This window comes from Lepisma saccharinum, chromosome 17 (assembly GCF_977018435.1).
Source record: "Lepisma saccharinum chromosome 17, izLepSacc3.1, whole genome shotgun sequence".
NCBI classification, from domain to species: domain Eukaryota; kingdom Metazoa; phylum Arthropoda; class Insecta; order Zygentoma; family Lepismatidae; genus Lepisma; species Lepisma saccharinum.
In genome coordinates this window covers 1,057,400-1,076,023 of record NC_139245.1, presented here as the reverse complement: position 1 = coordinate 1,076,023, position 18,624 = coordinate 1,057,400, and the positions used below count along the sequence as shown (strand labels likewise).

Sequence of the window (18,624 nt, the reverse complement as noted above, 5' to 3'; positions counted from 1 at the left end):
AGATCTTGCCTAGGATAGGGACAGATGGAAGGCTTGTGTTGCTGCAGCCATAAACCTGCTGGTTTAAAAAGGCTAGAGACTTAATTAGTTAGTTGATGAAATTTATCCACTTGCTTTCTTTTCTGAAATACGAAGTTCGAGAATGTAAAGGCAAGCTACAACCAAGCAGAAGACACAAGAAAAAACGATAAAATTAGCAATAAATAATTTGCATATTATTATACTGCAATTAGCACCCCGGATTGTGTAAGTAAAATCATGTGTTCGTCATTAGATAAAGGTGTTCTCGTGTAAAAAGAAAATCCAAATACTCTAAGACTGCGTGAACTAAATCGAAATTGTACCAGCTGATTTGCAACCAAATGAAAGAACTTTACATGAAGAAGGCGCGTTTTCAGATCTGTAGAAATCTAATCTCGAGCGACCCACCACCGCCAAATCAGAGCTCGACAACAATTCGGTTTCATATTAAAGAGGGTTGTATTGCTGTATCCCGTCCCTCAGCCCGAAAGTCGAGAATCATCTGTGAATGTGAACGCGAGTTCAGATCCATGAATCTAACCTTTACATCGCCTTAAATCATTTTAGACAATATCCCATTGTAGATAGGAGATCCAATTAACATTTTAAACCTTCGCTTTAACAGTTATTGTTATAATTTTTATAGGATACATGTGACACTTATAAATCATTTATTTCGCACTTCTTTACATTGCTAACGTACTATTGCGGAACATTTCTTCAGGTGATATAATGAATTTATAACGAAAATAATGTATATTTCTTACATTTACGAGTACTTACTGTTATTCGTTATTTCGACGCTGTAACACACATTATGGCGATAGCGTACTGGTTCATTGCGTGTTGTGCGAGTGTTTTGTCTATTTACGCAGTGTTGCAACCTTGTTCACCGAAAAATACCTACTTTCGTGCCCGGATTTGAAATTATGCTAATAGCCTACCTCGCAATCAAGGTCCCGGGTTCGATCCCCGGCCGGTTCAAATCCGGGAACTTTTCTAACGGTGAAAGCGGCCCCGGCGCCCACCCAACGTCGAATAACATGGGTACCTGGGGGAAACCCTGGGGGGGTAAAGGCGGTCAGGGGCGTGATGCTGATCACATCACCCCCACTCACGACCGGATCAAGAAAGTGTGGGGCGTTACTCCCACACCCCCTATACGCCTTCATGGCGTGGTGCTATGCACAGGGGAACCCTTTACCTTTTTTACCTCTTAGCCTACCTCGCAAACCATTGACGTGAGCCCCACAAACCATTGACGTGAGGCCTACAAACGATTCACGTTAGCCCCACAAACCATTTCACGTAAGGTTAGGTTAGGCAAGCATAGTTTTAAAAAAAATTAAAAAATACTCGACACGTCATGTTATGTTATAGTGAAAACAAGGCGAGGTTTGAAACACTGACTACCGGGTTTACGTCATCTAACACACGGAACATTGTGCTCTCGTGCAGAAAGGAAATGGCGGTAGCAGCAACAGCGTGTCGGACAGAGATTTTCGCAGAAAACAACATGTATTCGCATTCAAATGGATCAAAACTACATTCACGAAGTTCCACAACGCTACAGAAAATGATTTGCGTAAGTACTTTCTTATGTAAAAAGTAAGAAATCCGTCACACCTATATGAAATTGTTACCCAGTTATTCAAAGACAAAAGTCGTTACCGGGACCATTTTAAGTGCACTTCCCACTTGGGGTTTCCCGATTTTTTACTGCTTTCGTTAATTTTATTAAAATATCGAGTGGCCCCTTCAGCCCCCACTGCGTACGCCAGTGCACTACATGCTCTACTATAACAATTAGAAGATTGGAGAATGTCATTAATCGAAGGGCAAGAATAACGCGTCCAACAATGGCATTTGTTCCATTGTCACTCCAAGCAACTGCTTGGCTGCATACGCCTAACACGAAATTCTACATCGTGTTCTGCTTGTTAAGCAAGTCAGCACTGAAAAAATCAAACGCAAAGACCCTCGCCATTATTCCACCCACAACGTGGACTCAAGACTGGCCCAGTGTTGCCACAAGTAGCGAGTATAATTTCCCTTTCTTAGGTATAAAAATTTCCAGTTTTCAAAGAAATTTTTCCTTCATCTAAGAACAACTAAAATCGCAATCACAACTTCATCAGGTGCGATTGTTTTTATTTCCACTGATCGATCAAAAACACTAATTTATAAAAATATGAAGAATGTTCGAATGGGTGGAAGTTTGAGTTTTGGTTTCAAGTCCCTTTTAGGCACAGTAAGGTTAATCGGAACTGGACCAACAGTTTAAAGTGGGATCCGAACTACTTGTGCCTCCATCGCGTATCGAACCCGGGACCCCTTTGTTACAAGGTGACGGCACTACCACTGCGCCATCAGGAGATCCCGAATGGGTGGAAGTAAACAGAAAATAAGAAAAAAGGTAAGATTAATGTACAAATTGTACAATAGGCGTAAAATATACAATAAGAAAAAGTTAGATGACGACACTTAATACTAAGTTAACATTATATACGTTATCGCAATAATGTCAAATGCTAGGCATTGTAACTGTATTTCCTAAGCCAAATTACTGAATTGTTGTTGTAAGTCCAATTTATGCACAGATAGGATAATAGGGACTGGACCTACAGTTCAAAGTGGGATCCGAACCACTGTGCAATGTACCTCCGCTGGGTATTGAACCCGGAACCCCTTGATTACAAGGCGACGACGTTACTACTACACCAACGGGGGGTCCTAAGCTATACCCTGTCTCGGGAATGTCTGTAGCGAGCGTGTCTCTGCGCAAGTAGTGACTCGAGAAGGCTTGAACAATGAACACGTGCGAGGGAACGGGATTGCGTGGAGGGGGAAGAGCGACTGACGATACCAACCTTCGAGCAGCGTCTACTGCTTCGCTCCGCCCACTCCCTTTCTCCCCTAATCTGCCTTTATGGGCTGCAATGCTCCACAGATTCCCGGGATAGAGTATAAATTAGAAGTTTTAAATATAGTCTCTTTTCTGGAAAAAAATACTCGACGAAAGAAACAAATGTATTTCGCGCTTCAAAAGATAGAGACTAGTTGGTGTCATTAAATTTTTATATTTACACAATCCCCCCCCCCCTTCCCAACACCCCCTATACGCCTTCATGGCGTGGTGCTAAGCACAGGGGAGCACTTTACCTTTTACCTTTTTTCCCTTCAAACTAAAATTTTACCTGGAATTCAATTGATGTGGCAACACTGTCCATAGGAAGACAGGAGAGGAGGTGCGAGGACTCGCTTCGAGGCTTGAATACACAATGAAGCTGACGTCAGAAGTTAGGCTGTAAACAACAGTTTCCTCTTGCCCAGAAAGTGGCACTAATCACACCGTCACACATGCGATTGATAGGTTGGGGGACATTGACCGAAGGGTGCTGGCACCCTGTTCGGAGAGTTTTGCTCGTCGAAACTTTGCTGTAACGACCATGGGCACGCCATCCCTTCCTTGACGAGATTGGAAGCGAGAGAAATTACGCAAACAGGAGCGTCTTAACAGGATAAACCTCATAATGGACCAAGAAGGGCTATTTTCCAATCCGAGAGTCTGTTGGTGTGGTTGATTGGAGAGGCTGTTCGTAGAGACGTGTTGGAATTTCGCCGAAGGGAATGCAGTCCTTAGTACACTCTCATGGGAGTGAATAAATTCAGTGTTCACGTCCTCCTTCTAGAAGATAAAGAGTTTGAATCGGGACTCGAAAACCAAGACATGTAGGTAACCAGTAGGGATGGACGATATCGGAAATTCGATATTGCGATATATCAGAGAAAATGTCACAGACGATACGATATTTCTTCCGTATCGTGTTATCGGCGATGTATCGTCTCCACGATATATATCGCCGACACAACATATATCGCTAAAATATCGTGACGATGTATCATCGACACGATATGTATCGCCAAAATATCGTGACGATATATCGTCGACATGATATATAACGCCAAAATATCGTGACGATATATCGCTGATACGATATATATCCCCAAAATATCGTGACGATATATCGCAGACACGAAATTTATCGCCAAAATATCGTCTAGACGGTATATCGCCCACCACTAGTGACCAACCAACATGGGTGTCGGCGTGGAGTCGAACCGTCCACCCCTGTAAATTGACATCGTTCGTTTCAAGTCAGATATAAAGTTCAGCTAGTATCGGAACAGGATAACGAAAGTAAAAATTGAAACAGACCGAAAACAATGAGTGTACAATACAAGTAGAGTGGAATTACTCTCGGAACATCTCCAGCGGACTGTCGAGTCTGTCTAGCGAGCCTAGTGGGCGTGTAGAACCTGAGCAAGGGGCTTAGCAATAGGTTCTGGGTTGAGATGACGTCAGCTGCTCGCTGGGTTAATTGGCTGCTTCGAGTGTTCTGACTCGTTCCGATGCTTCAAATGCAAACAGCCAAAGATGTTACGGAAATAATCTCTCTCTACCATTTCAAACAAGAGAGTTTCATGTGAGATGTCAACTTTCTTGCACAAGTGTGCAAAAGGTAAGAACAAAACAGAATAACTACAGTGTGTCCCACAAAGGGGTTTACACTAGTTGAATGTTAATAACAGAGAAAGTATTACAGATAACCTGATGGAACGTTTTGTATCTGGATCTGTCGTGATTAGTGCTTGTTGCCATTCATTTGCTTTTCTTTAATTTCAGTTCAGTTGCCAGTAGTGACAAGTAATTGACAAGATGGCTGGGAACCTTTCCGTTGAGCAACGAAAGTGGATTATAAAGTGTTTTTGGAAATGTGAGAACATGAAAGAAGTGCAGAGACGATGGCGGGCAGAATTTGATACTGCACCACCGTCACGTGTAACAATTACAAAATTACGCGACAAGTTTGAGAGGAAAGGAAGTGTGTGTGATCTGGGACGGTGTGGCAGGAAGAAATCAGAATCAGACGAAAGAGGGATGGAAGCAGTGGTACAAACTTTCACAAGATACCCCAAGAAGTCATACATAAAGGTCCCGGGTTCGATCCCCGGCCGGTTCAAATCCGGGAACTTTTCTAACGGTGGAAGCGGCCCCGGCGCCCACCCAGCGTCGAATGACATGGGTACCTGGGGGAAACTCTGGGGGGTAAAGGCGGTTATGGGCGTGATGCTAATCACATCACCCCCACTCACGACCGGATCAAGAAAGTGTGGGGCGTTACCCGCACACGCCTTGGCGTGGTGCTAAGCACAGGGGAGCACTTTAACTTTCTTTTTAACATTTCCAAAAACACTTTAAAATCCACTTCCGTTGCTCAACGGAAAGATTCCAAGCCATCTTGTCAATTACTTTTCACTACTGGCAACTGAACTGAAATTAAAGAAAAACAAATGAATGGCAACAAGCACTAATCATGACAGATCCAGATACAAAACGTTCCATCCGGTTATCTGTAATACTTTGTTTGTTATTAACATTCAAGTAGTGTACACCCCTTTGTGGGACACTCTGTATGCATTTCTTACACTAACTGTACGAAATTTAAAACAACAAACAGTTGTACTGGATATTCTCTCATCTGGTTCATCGAGTAGAAGTCGATCCTGAAGGATATAATAATTAATAATAATACTTTTCGAATAAAACTGATTATTATTATTATTATTATTATTTAGTAGTTATTATTGTATAATAATAAGCATACATCGTCATTGCCTTGTAATCAAGGGGTCCCGGGTTCGATAGCCGCTGGAGGCACATAGTGGTTCGGATCCTACTTTAAACTGTCCAGTCCTGATTAGCTTTACTGTGTATAAAGTGGACATAAAAACACCAACTCCATCAATCAATAAGCATACCTATGATAATAATAAAAATTATTATTTCTACAATTCAAGCTGAATCAATGACCTGACCGCCACAACAAAACTTTCAGGCGACGCTCGTTAGCATTTAAGCACCAAAGCTAAAAAAAATCCTTGTCAAGAAGTCGGACGCCACAGATGGGGTTTACGAGAAACATGCCCGTGCATTCTTTCCATTTCTTTTAATCCCAAAACTTCGATTTGCATCGTAGCGCGTTGTGCTAACCACTCCGCCACGTAGTTTGGCGAAACAGCGATGTCTCTACCTAAGTTCAAGGTTATAGTGTGGACATAAGTGTTTCTTCGCGAGTGGTTATCCCTTATCAAGTTTATTTTCATCCTTATAGTTGGAATTGTTCTAAAGAGGCAGGAGGGTGGCCCCTTTGGTGGTAGTGGAAAGACCCTGATTTAATTCACACCCTGTACTCCGGGATTTGTAACCAGGCAGTGGAAGTTACTGAAGTTTGTAGTTAGCCGACCAACCTTGCCGACAGTCCATGCTTGTGTGATGTTTCTTTATGTCGCTGATTGCTCTCTTCCAACGACATGTTGTCATTACGCTTCAAGCGACGCTTCGTTGTTGTACAGTTGCTGCAAAGTGTAATTGTGTATTTGTATAATTGCTTGAGTTAATTACAGGATGCAATTTAGCGTGATGTGCAATTTTGGTAATGTGTGGGCAAACTGCGTGCCTATTTTTTATTGCGATGAACAAGTGAACAAGAACACGCATGTCACACACACACATGTCCACGTTGCTGGAGAGAAGTGTTTCGTATTTCTTTCGCATCCTCGTACAAGGTTCGAGGACGTTCATAAGTTTAATTTAAATCCACTTTATGTTCAGATTTGCCAACTGGGACACAAGGTGCTAGCATTTATTACCAGGGCTTTTAAAGGTCCAAGAACTAATAAATTCTAAAGGGTTCTATTAGGTTTCTCTGCAGGACCGGAACATCTATTCTCGCACGATTTATATTCGGTACAAGTTGCGTATTGTTTCATTGAAAAAAATGTTCCTGGATAGTTTCTAAATTGATCCGGAAAAAAATGTTCCTGGACCGAATTGAAATACAGTGCGTTCGTTTTGGCTCTGGGCCGAGATAGCACGTGACATGGCGCAGATGCCGGCATTATCGTCTCGTAACGCCTCGCTTATTTACGCACGTATCTTTAGCATGTAGACAATTGTATTTATATTGCATAACGAGTACTAACCTCACGCACTATCTCGGCCCAGAGCCAAAACGAACGCACTGTACTTAACACATAAAAAGTTTCTTTACGTTCCAGAACCCATTTACGTTTGCTGATTTTCTCTCCTGGAACGGAATTCGATGTATTTAAAATCCCTGGATCTCAAAACAACCCTGCTTGATAAGGTTCACCAAGGTCCCGGCCTCGACATGGTTGGTTGTTTTTTCTGTCCCCCTTCATCAATTTCATCCTCATCTTCGCGATTAAAAATGCAATAAAATAAACCAAATCGATCGATAATCTTTACCAAAAGGGTGACGTGTAAAAGCTGCCTTTCCTCCTTCATGAAAGTCTGCGAGAAACGTCCCCACAAGCTCTTGAGATCCAAACCATTCCATGCGAATGGAAGAGTCTACGGAATCAATCGGTGATCAGTGTTGTGGGACGGAGGAAGGAGAAGAAGCGAGGAAATGGAAGCCAATAATGGTTAACCGCTAACAACCTCCGCTGCCAATTCATCGTCTTCCGTTCTTTGGTTCCAACTTCTATGGAGGAGAAGAGACAACCAGAACATTTGCGTCACTATGAAGATATTCCTTTGTCACTCCACTGCTAAGGTGCTCCTTTCGCCATACTTCGCACCTTCTCTATCATGGTGGATTCATTTAAATCAGGTTGATTTAAATCACTTTTGGTAATCTCGTAATCATTGAATTATGTTTATTAGATTCGAAGAAAGGAAAATGAAGGAAGCAAAATATACAGGGTGTATCATAAGTAATAGCGCAAACTGACAGTTGAAAGTACACGATAATAGAAGCAAAAAAGTCTCCGTAAACATGGGTCTGTAAAAGAGCAGTTTTCACTGACTTCATTGTTTGTAAACGTCGTCCTAGTTGGTAAAATGCTAAAAATGTATGCGAATGTGTGGTTAGAAGCCGTCACTGATTGCATTTTGTAAACACCGAGTGCTTTACTCTTTGCGCGTTCCGAGGTTCGCTCTTTGTTTACAAAACAGAACATTTCCGAGAGGTGGCGTTGTAATCAAACAGGATGGATACAATCAGTACACAGACTAATCGTACTGTGGGAATCGCGTCAGTTGTGCTGTACTGCGTAGGGAAAATTGAACCTTGCAGCAACGAAGAGTACATTTTACCAACTTGGACGACGTTTACAATCAATGAAGACAGTAACGGCTTGTAACCACACATTCGCGATTATCTCGAAAACGGCTCGTTTGCAGACCCATGTTTACTGAGACTTTCTTACTTCTATTATCGTGTACTTTCAACTATGTCAGTTTGCGCCATTACTTATGATACACCCTGTATGTACTGATAGGGTGAAGCTCATGCGAAAGGAAATGTAATATGTAAACTGAAAACCTACTCAATTTCTTAAGATTCAATATTTTTTATATGCAAGAGAAGCAAAAATTTTGTGTATAATAATATGCAAAATTCTAATCATGTAAAACCGTAAATAGTGCCATAAGCTGCAAATAAACATGACAATTATATTGTGGAAAGACTAACATCCAGAATGTCTTATTTTCACTGCAATTATTTGAATACGTACAATATTAAGTACTAGATTAATATTCAATTAACATTCCATGCTAATAAAACATTGATATGGATGAAAGAATATTCCTCTTCTTTGGACACCAGTGAGTAAAAAACAACAGTTTTTCTATCAAAAATGTCGAAAGTGTGTAAAATGTAGGGGGGGGGGGTTGGGGATGTTTGGTATAGTATAACCGAAATTTCAAGGTCCAGAGTGTTTCTATGCCAATCATGTTTCAAAATCCAAATAAACTGCAAAAACACTGAGTGGATGAGGGAAGCGTGAAATGTTGGACTTCCTTTTCCTGGAGTCACCATTTGATAGGCGTACGACCGTTGACAATTTATAAGCACGGGGGTTATTTATGGGCACTCTGTATGTATAATAGTTGAAATAACATTTCCCAGGTAGAGCAGTACATTCCTCTTTCGTTGCTGACCTGCCATCTAAAGCTTAACGCCCACTGAGACGCGGCAAGAGACGCGTTTCCGGTAGCGTTGGGCGACATATCGCGATATTGAAAAAATATCGTCCAGGCGAGATCAACTAAACTATATATAGTCACGATATTTTGGCGATATATATAGTGTCGGGCGATATATGGTCACGATATTTTGGCGATATATATATAGTGTCGGGCGATATATCGTCACGATATTTTGGCGATATATATCGTGTCGGGCGATATATCGTCACAGATATTTTGGCGATATATATCGTTTCGGGCGATATATCGCCACGATATTTTGGCAATATATATCGTTTCGGGCGATATATCTTCACGATATTTTGGCGATATATATCGTTTCGGGCGATATATCGTCACGATATTTTGGCGATATATATCGTGGAGACGATATATCGCCGATATTACGATAGGGAAAAAAATATCGTATCGTATCGCCTGTGACAATATTTTCTTGATATATCGCGTTATCAAATTTCCGATATCGTCCGGCTTCTTAGTGGGCGATAACGTGTCTGTTGCCGCGTTTTCCCGCGTCTCAGTGGGCGTTAAGCTTAACGCAACCGTTACGAAGACTTCTATCGCCTCCTTTTGATACTGGGACTGACAAATTATTGTCTGACTGAACGTAGAGCCTTCGATCCACAGAAATCTCAGCAATTGACCTCGTTAGCCTTGTTTTGCCATAGAAACTGAAACTAAATGTATCATGTCGCATTAGGCGAATTAGAATGTCGGAATTGGACTCCTCCGTCCGTAAAAGACACCGGTCGCCAAGATCTGCATCTCGCAAATTACGTCACCAGAGTTAATTGCATCCAATTACACGGTAAGAGGACACCTAAGTGGCACTTGACTCTTATAACTTTGTTATGACGCCGGAGCTTAAGCACAGATCCCGAGGCTTGATAGGCATTCTCCTGCGAATCGCAAAATTGAAAATCAAAGGTTGACGTGAAGGGAGCCGCGTGAAAAGGACGCCACTCAAGCAACTGCTGAAGAGACGAGGAAAATGTCGACAACGGCAGTCTAAAGCTCAAAGCTTCTTTCATGCCACCTGAATCCCTAATCCCTTTACCTTCCACACAACCACCACTTCCGAGCGTTATCGCGCCAACCCAGGACGTCAGAAGCCATCAGTCTACAAAAGAACCCCAGCTACAAGGAAGTTCTAATACATTTCCATTACAATTATAATCGCTGCCTTAACAACTTTCTTTCAACTCTGGGGAATGGAAACGAATACACCTCGCCCGGAAGTGTTATCTCTGCAAATGAGAGTAATCCCGTCTCGTGAAGATGTCATTTCCGAGACAAAGAATCGCATTTTGTTATCTTTAAAACTCTTCAGGAGCTCCCTCGACCTTTACAGATCCAATTCTTTCTGCTACTCTCGTCTTGTTCGCCAAATATAAAGGAAATAGAATGCAAAGTGGATTAAGGAATTTACTTGGGAGAGGATGGTATGTTTCTTATTTATGGGATTTCAACGTCTGAAGGGACTTCTTTGTGTGGTTGCAAAATGAGAGATTAAGCCAGGATCCCCAAAACTCAGGTAACGAATTAAAGTGGTTCTAGAGCACACGACTTCTATAGGCGAGCTGAAGAATTACGCAGGAAGCGCTTTACAATGCACCCACAAATGTAACACTCAAAATTATGACCTTATAAAAACCATACTTCACATTGGTGTTGTTCCTGGCGCAGAGGGAAATTTCCGTCACATTCCAAAAAAATCAATTTTCGAACTTAACATTAACTATTCGAACGATTCACAAAGAATTTGATTGGTATGTTAATTGGGGGTGCATAAATCTTGTGCTTGGATTATGGACTTAATTCATTTCCTCTTATTAGACATAAAATTGACAAAATTTGCCTTATCTTCAATCCTTATCATTTATCTTGTAATTTGAAAGTTCTTACACTTTTCATTTTATAACAAATTAGTTCAGGGTTGAAACGGAAGAAAATATTTCACGTTTAGGACGATAATTCAATGGATGATATTCAATGCGACGTCAGCGGCGGAGAGCATGATGGGAAATCTGGCCAAACTGCACGTGCTCCGGCAAGCCATAGCAAGCGTGAAGCGAAGCAAATGCGTGCATGAAAATAACCCGATGTTTAACATATGTAATTGTATTACTATTATTGTATATTTTCAAATGAAGTTTCCTTTTGGTGAATTAATACGTTGTGTATGTGTGTGTGCGCCATTGTTTATGTATTAATTGTGATAGAACATCATACCTTTATACAGTTTCGTCGGTGGTTAAGATGGCGTGATTTCTCCAATCCGGGGTGAAATATGATTCTTATTTTATCCGGGGTGAAATAAGAATCTTATTTTAAAGGCAAGTACTGTGTTTATGGCTAGCGATATATGACACTTGGGTTACTCTTTACATTCGCATGCTTTGCAACGAGTTGGTTGTTGTACGATCTCACAGAATATTTGAAATACTGCTTATCAATCAGCGGGTCCGTTCGAAGTATGCGTATATTTGTATATACTTTTCAGCATATCTTCTATGCCTGTCTCAATACACATACGAAAAGTGACAATGATACGTTACGGCCTTAAAAAATATAGTACACAATTTTGTACTTCGGAACATTTCTATATATTATCATTTTCACGAGATTTTTAATTTTCTTTAAAATTCACTCCAGTGGGAACGAATTTCGGATCCTTCGATTACAAGGAGATAGCATTAGCCACTGCACTATCGGATAGGTCCTATTGATTCCATGAGAAATAGGCTCCATAGTCCTGTATTTTTTTCGTATGTTACATAACTTTATACAACGTTGTTTTGTGGCAAATAGCAGCTTTTTCGATACTTTGGTCATTGTTGAAGTCTACATTTGGTTTATATAATCGTTATATTTGTACCTTGAATCACTGCCACAAAAGCTGTGAGCGCAATGCTTATCAAACGTGTTTTCAACAAGCTCAGTCTGTGCTGAAAAACATTTGCCGGAATCATGGCCGTGGGCGTGCTTTCGCGCAATGAATTGTGGGGGAAGTTGTTCCCTGAATATCATCCATTCCATTAGAAGAGAAAAACAGAAGCAACCGCGAGTCAAAAATAAACAATTAAACGTCGTGTAATTAATGCATGACGCCTAATTTATCTGTTCCTTGCATATTCTTGGACGTTTCTCCTATTTTCCCCTTTTATGTAATTTCCGGCTCAAAAATTCCCAGACAGACGCTACTTTAGAAAGGACCAGGATAGATGGGAATTAAAATATTTGATTGACTGATTTGGTTTATTTACTTCGCTTTTCTGCCACTTTTGGCTAGTCGCGAAGATCAAAGTGAGTGATGATAGGATGAAATTCATAAAGGGACACTCGCAAAGAACACCCATGCCCAGGCCGGCATTCTAACCAGGGACCTCTGGAGTCGTAGCCCCTTCCCCCTCCCCACCACCATCTACCAAATGTAATAATAGCAGAAAAGTATATGCCAAGGTTAAAAAATAAATTATTAATAAATTTGAAAAATAATAGTGTAAGTGAATGTTTTGATTGCAAATTACGGAATTCTTTTTAATTAATTATGCTTGTTTGTTTTGTAACGAATCTGATCAAAACACAATTGTATTGCACAATAGCAAATATACAGTTTTATTTGTCAAAACCACACTTTCTAGTGCACGTAGCCAGTGGCGGCGATTAGGGGTAATTCACTTTTGCCCCCGCACTATGCTAAACGTTATCTACTAGGGAAGTAAACTGCCTTTGCCCCCCACCCATCCGCCCCAGCATCATGGGGACAGGAGATCTAGCCTCGTGTAATTCAGGCATAAGATTGTGGAAACTGAGCACGCTCACGAGTTTCTGCGGAACTGCTCTTCCAAAAATGTGACGTAGCAGTACTGCAGGCAATGCATTTGGTCTACTTCGTGCTGAATGATAAAAACCTGCAACGCTGGGAAAGGAAATGTGCCCACAAAGGAACTCGAGGCTCGAATATCACATTCCAGCGACAGGCACGGTGCTTGCAACTGTCCGAAGATGAACATAACATACTATGAAATGTAATACGACACGTGATGCATTCCTTCACAGCCTGACGTATCGGAAATAGATTTTCCGTTTCTTTGTATGTGCGAATGGCTGCTTCTATCCATTTGTGAGCGCGTGGAAAGCACAGAGACATCGTAAAAACGGGGAAAGGCTTTTATGCTTCTTCGCGTATCCTCTTTTCCTTCTCCATCTGGAACCATCCATCTTCATATCCTCAACTATTGGATTTCTGGCATTGCAACAGACAAAGAGGAACAACGAATACAACTACATTCGGAGAATCCGGCCACCAATGTTTCGTACGCTAAATAATGTTTATGTTATTTCTTTTGTCAACATTTATTGTGTCTTCTCTTTCACTCAGTTGTGCAAAAAAATTTACACATTTTAATTTACGAGTCTTGGTGAAGTATAAGTGTTGTTGTATATCATTTCTTTCGATTTTGAAAGAGATAACTAATCTTTGATCACCAGCAGGATCATTAATGTGAAGCATTGAAAAATATCTCAATGGATGAGGCTTTATAATGCACAAAACCCACGGCTTTCACGATATAAATTTTCAAAGTTTGAGTTGCACGACATGAAACACATTGTAGTAACTACACAGTATAAGAATCTACATATAATATTGTCTGAATATCTATATAGAGTTTCTATCGAAATCGGCATTATGGATTAAATGTATCGTGATTAAATTATATTAAGTTACCTTGAATCTAAACTGGTGTTAGTTGGCTAGCTCTTGGATTCTGATAATCTATAACAACTGAGTATATTATTGCTACATGATAAGCTTTATCTCAATTAGTCAACTAATTTGCATGTAATCGCTAATTACGCAAATTGATTCCAAAGCTCATAAGACCTTTTATATTTTATGCAGAGTGATTTCTGGTTCACAATTGCATGTCAGAATATTTAACAAGCAACACAACAATTTCCAAAGTTTCCACGAAACGTTTGGGTTGGTCACAAATTGTGCTTCGATGACGATACAAAAAAACATTAACATGAACTCTTTCGTGACTTGAAGTAGTAATACAGGAATAAGAGTAGTTTGGCAATCTACAATCAACTTACAACTATGCAATTTATCTCCAAAATTAATCTACAAAGGAAAAATAAGCTTTCTAATGTCAGCTTTTCGTACAAACTCAACATGATTAAATTCATAAATTTCCCAAGTTATATATCTGCGGGATACATTGCACAATACAAAGTTGCAAACCGCAAATGGTTTGAAACTTACCGCTTATTGTCTCCTCTTAAACATATTAAAAAAAACATGAACTTTAAGATTCCATATTTTGTACGTTCTTTGAATTGCAAAATTCTTCTCGCCTATATGTAATGTACAGGTGAACTTTTCCCTGAATGCTTGAAGTGTACATACCTGTGTTGTGTTGCCAATCATGAATATCGGTAAAAATTTGTTTGCAACTCTCATTATTGGTGACATGTACGACATGGCAGGAATTTAGTTGTAATTTTCGTCAGTTTTTATTAGTAATATCCCAATAACAACAATAGACTTATAAATAATAGTGTTATTAGCTTACTGCTCCATATGCAGTTTATCATACTGTAACATTACATTGACAAGGGTTAGGTGGCAAAACACCCCTATGTTGAACCTCGCCCGCTTAATAAAAAAAGAATATTATTATTATTTCCGCAGAGTAAATGCACAAGAGTTGAGTACTACAAACCTACTAGACCAAACAGTTCGAGAAAATGAAGGTTTTAAGTCCACTTTATGCACAGAAAGGCTAATCGGAACTGGACCTACAGTTTAAAGTGAGATCCAAACCACTATATTCCTCCACCGGGTATCGAAGACGGGACCCTTGATTACAAGGCGAAGTAAATGAGTGTCAAGCGTAATATTGAATCCATTGACATTGGTGTTCAGTAACTTTTCACAACATCCTTTTGATTACTAAATTTCATCTTTCTTCGTTCCCTAGTTCCCATAAATCAAGTTGACATAAACAGGTAGGTGAAACCGTAGTATATTATTACAACTTCTTTTCCATCTTTAATCTGGTTCGTTGAAAAAATCAAAATACTGGTGAAAGCAAACCAATATCCCAATAATACTTGCATCAGCCTTCCAACAATGGAAAAGAAGAATGACCAACGTCATGTCTGCTCGATAGCGATCAAAACGTCACGGTTACAGTATATTGCATTACACATGGCATTTTTCACAAAAAAAACAAACAGAAAAAACGGGACAACCTGTTTAATTGAAAAAAAGAGGATGATGAAAAAAAAGACGGTATAGGGAAAAATGGCAGCTATAAATAATATTGGACCGAATGGATTACCGACGAGGAGCAGAATTGAAGGTGGGGAGGGGGGGAGGGGCTAACGAGACCAGAACCGAAATGGAATTTAACGAAGATATAATGGAACGGGACGTTAGTAGAGGGATCATGTTTCTGCTTGCCCCAGTGACGTCACGGTACTCTTATCAGAAATCGTTCCGCGAGACAAATACAGTCCGAAGGCAATTTCTGAAACCAGGAGCTCTCAATGATTTATTTAGAGGATTCTCTTTTTGTCGTGATGAAAACTGCCCGGAATTGAAAGAAATGCGCAGGTTCAGATATACCTTGATACATTCATTGTTCCAGGTTTTCTCTATTTCTCATTGTGGTTCGTTCTTTTCCTTTTATTATATACATCTGAAAAACATTCTCTACAACAGAAATCGAACTTTAACAATGTTGCCATTTTTGCAAAATCATATAAAACGTTGCAATAATTTACAAATAAGTAAAGCCTTACTTTATCATTGTAAACAAACCTGTATCCACCTTTCTGCATGCAAAATATGGATATAACACTTTTCGTTTTCCTGGTCACGTACTTTCATCGTTCATATGCCACCCACTTTCACTGGCGTACGGAGAGAGGGGGCTGTTGGGGCTACAGCACCCTACGAAATTGAGAAAATCATCATTTTCAAATAAAAGCACTGAAGAACTGGGGAACCAGAGTGGTAAATCCAACCCCCCTTAAAATGACCCCCAATTGCCACATCTGAAAGTGCAAAGTTCAAAATTTTTAGAAATATCTTGTTATATATACTGCCCCTTAAAAAGCAGCCAGCAGCGCCAACTTTTGAAAAACATTGGGTTCTTATAAGTTTAAAAAAGTAACCATGTATCATGATATTAATGCACACCAACAATGTATTCTTACTATTTTAAATTTGTTCTTTACTGATATCAATAAGCAAACTTATAACAGTAACAAATATAATAATAATAATAATAATAATAATAATAACACGACAAATTATTGGGTGGGCTCGGGCTCCACGAGCCCATATAAGTTGGCGCCACTGAAAACCGCTATGTACTATCCATCTATAGAATACACACAGTCCAAGGATCGTGAAACAATAATATGGGTGAAACCACAAGTTGGACGGCTGTGTCAATAAATTATGAGAAAGTCAGCCAGCATTCTCTCGCAAAACTTGAAACCCGGAGAAGTTACTTTCGAGGAATGCACTGCTAAAGCTCGGCGCAAAGTCACTCACGAGTCACCTTCCAGGCGAGGCAGACACTGGAAACCAAATTCGGGCAGAGGATTTGGGAGACGGTCGCTCTTCGGAACTGCTCGTTTCCAATATACCCACTTCTCCGGGATGAAAAGAAACGGAAAAAGAAGAAGCTTAAGCCGGATAAAGGCATGTTCCAAAAATGAGAAACAAGAAAGGACATGTGGGAAGAGAGGAGGGAGGGGGAACGGAAGCTGTGGCAACGTATCCGGTCCAACAACCCTGGTGGAAATATTCTTTCTGGCCGAAACGAACATGCTCCGGTTCGATCTCCTCAAATCCCTCGAGACAAGTGAACGGACGGACAGGCCAGGAGATCGAAAAGTTTCACTGACAAGAATCTCTTGCAGTGTACTACGGTCACAACCGTGTGTCCATTGCAGTCCGTTACAGATGCATATTCGGAGGAATCGGTGGGAGGTATTATTGGGCGGCCAGATAGGTGAAATCCTATCTGGCTATGTCATTTATTTATCACTTACCGTGATTGTTTCGATATCAACCGGCAACCAGATACTCGCAATACAGGGTGACCCCACATTCAATAAACTACAAAAATAGCATGATACATTCAACTGGTGACCAACTAACTGACCAACTAACTAACTCCTTAGCTTTCTTAAACCCGAAGGTTTATGGCTGCAGCAACACAAGCCTTTCAACTGTCCTTATCCTGGACAAGATCAATCCAATCTTTTCCATTCTTACCGATTTCCTTTAAGTCCATTTCAACTTAATTCCTCAATCTTAGTTTTGCCCGATCCTGTGGCCGAGTGGTTAGCACATCGCGCTGCGACGCCAAGGGTCCCGGGTTCGAATCCCGGTCGGACTTGGTTGTTTGTGAATGTCCATTCATCAATTTCATCATTTCATCACTCATCCCCATCTTCGCAAATTAGCCAAGAGGCACAAAACGCGAAGTAAAATAAACTAAATCAATCAATCAATCTTAGTTTTGACCTTCCTACATGTCTCTTACCATCAGGTTTCCCAAGAATCCTGTAAACACTTCTTTCCTCACCCATTCGTGCTACATGGCCTGCATGTGATCCGAATTCCTTTGGGAATTCCAAAATATTTAACGCATCTAAGAGTGTAAAGACTGCTCAAGTAAAGTTATTTTATGTCGCTTTTCTACCTTTTGGTAGAAAGGTAATCAAAATGACTGATAAAATATAAGCTCACCGGACAAAAAAATAGTCACCCCTGCGCAAAAGCAAGGTGGTTTCCTCATCGGGAATAGTGTGTCAAGATGAGCAAAGCCAGGGATGTGTCGGAGTGGCAAAAAGGGGCTATCGTGTTTGGGAGTGCCCATGGTCACAGAATGAGTGAAGTTGCCGGATTTGTTGGTGTATCAACGCCAACTGTCCAACGTGTGTACAAGGAATGGTATACCACTGGTGGCAATGAAACACGGCGTGAGAACTGTGGTCGGAAAAAGATCTTAACCCAGAGGGACCGGAGACGAGTGTCACGTCTTGTGAATGACAATAGGTTTCAAAGAAGACAGGAATTGTTGCAGTCATTGAATGAAGGTCCATCCCAACCAATTTCCGAGTGAATATTGCGACGAGAACTTCATGCAATGGACATACGGAGTTGGGTACCTCGAAGGAGACCTTTGCTAACAGCGACACAAAGTTGCACGTCTGACATGGACCAGACAACACCGAACTGGCAGACTGGAGACGTGTAATGTGATCTGATGAATCGCGATTTTGCCTGTTTTCAAATGACGCAAGGCATCGAGTGCACCGATGGTGAAATGAGGCATTTCATCCGCAGTGTGTGGAGCGTGTAATTCAGGCAGGGGGTGATTCTGTGATGTTTCGGGGGTGTTTTTCATACTATGCACTGGCCCCACTCATTCGGGTGACCGTGAACATGAACCAGTATGTTTATTTGAACATTCTCGGTGATCAGG

At 40.7% G+C, this 18,624-nt stretch overlaps 2 protein-coding genes across 2 annotated transcripts in view; one reads left to right on the top strand and one right to left on the bottom strand.

The window, feature by feature from the left end:
- Mcr (macroglobulin complement-related) overlaps positions 1-18,624 on the bottom strand; it is a 548,186-nt gene that overhangs the window by 467,701 nt on the left and 61,861 nt on the right. The window lies entirely within an intron of this gene.
- On the top strand, positions 17,953-18,261 carry LOC146001768 (uncharacterized). The gene has a single exon (XM_083139487.1). It carries the CDS (start codon positions 17,953-17,955, stop codon positions 18,259-18,261), a length of 309 nt encoding a protein of 102 aa, XP_082995613.1.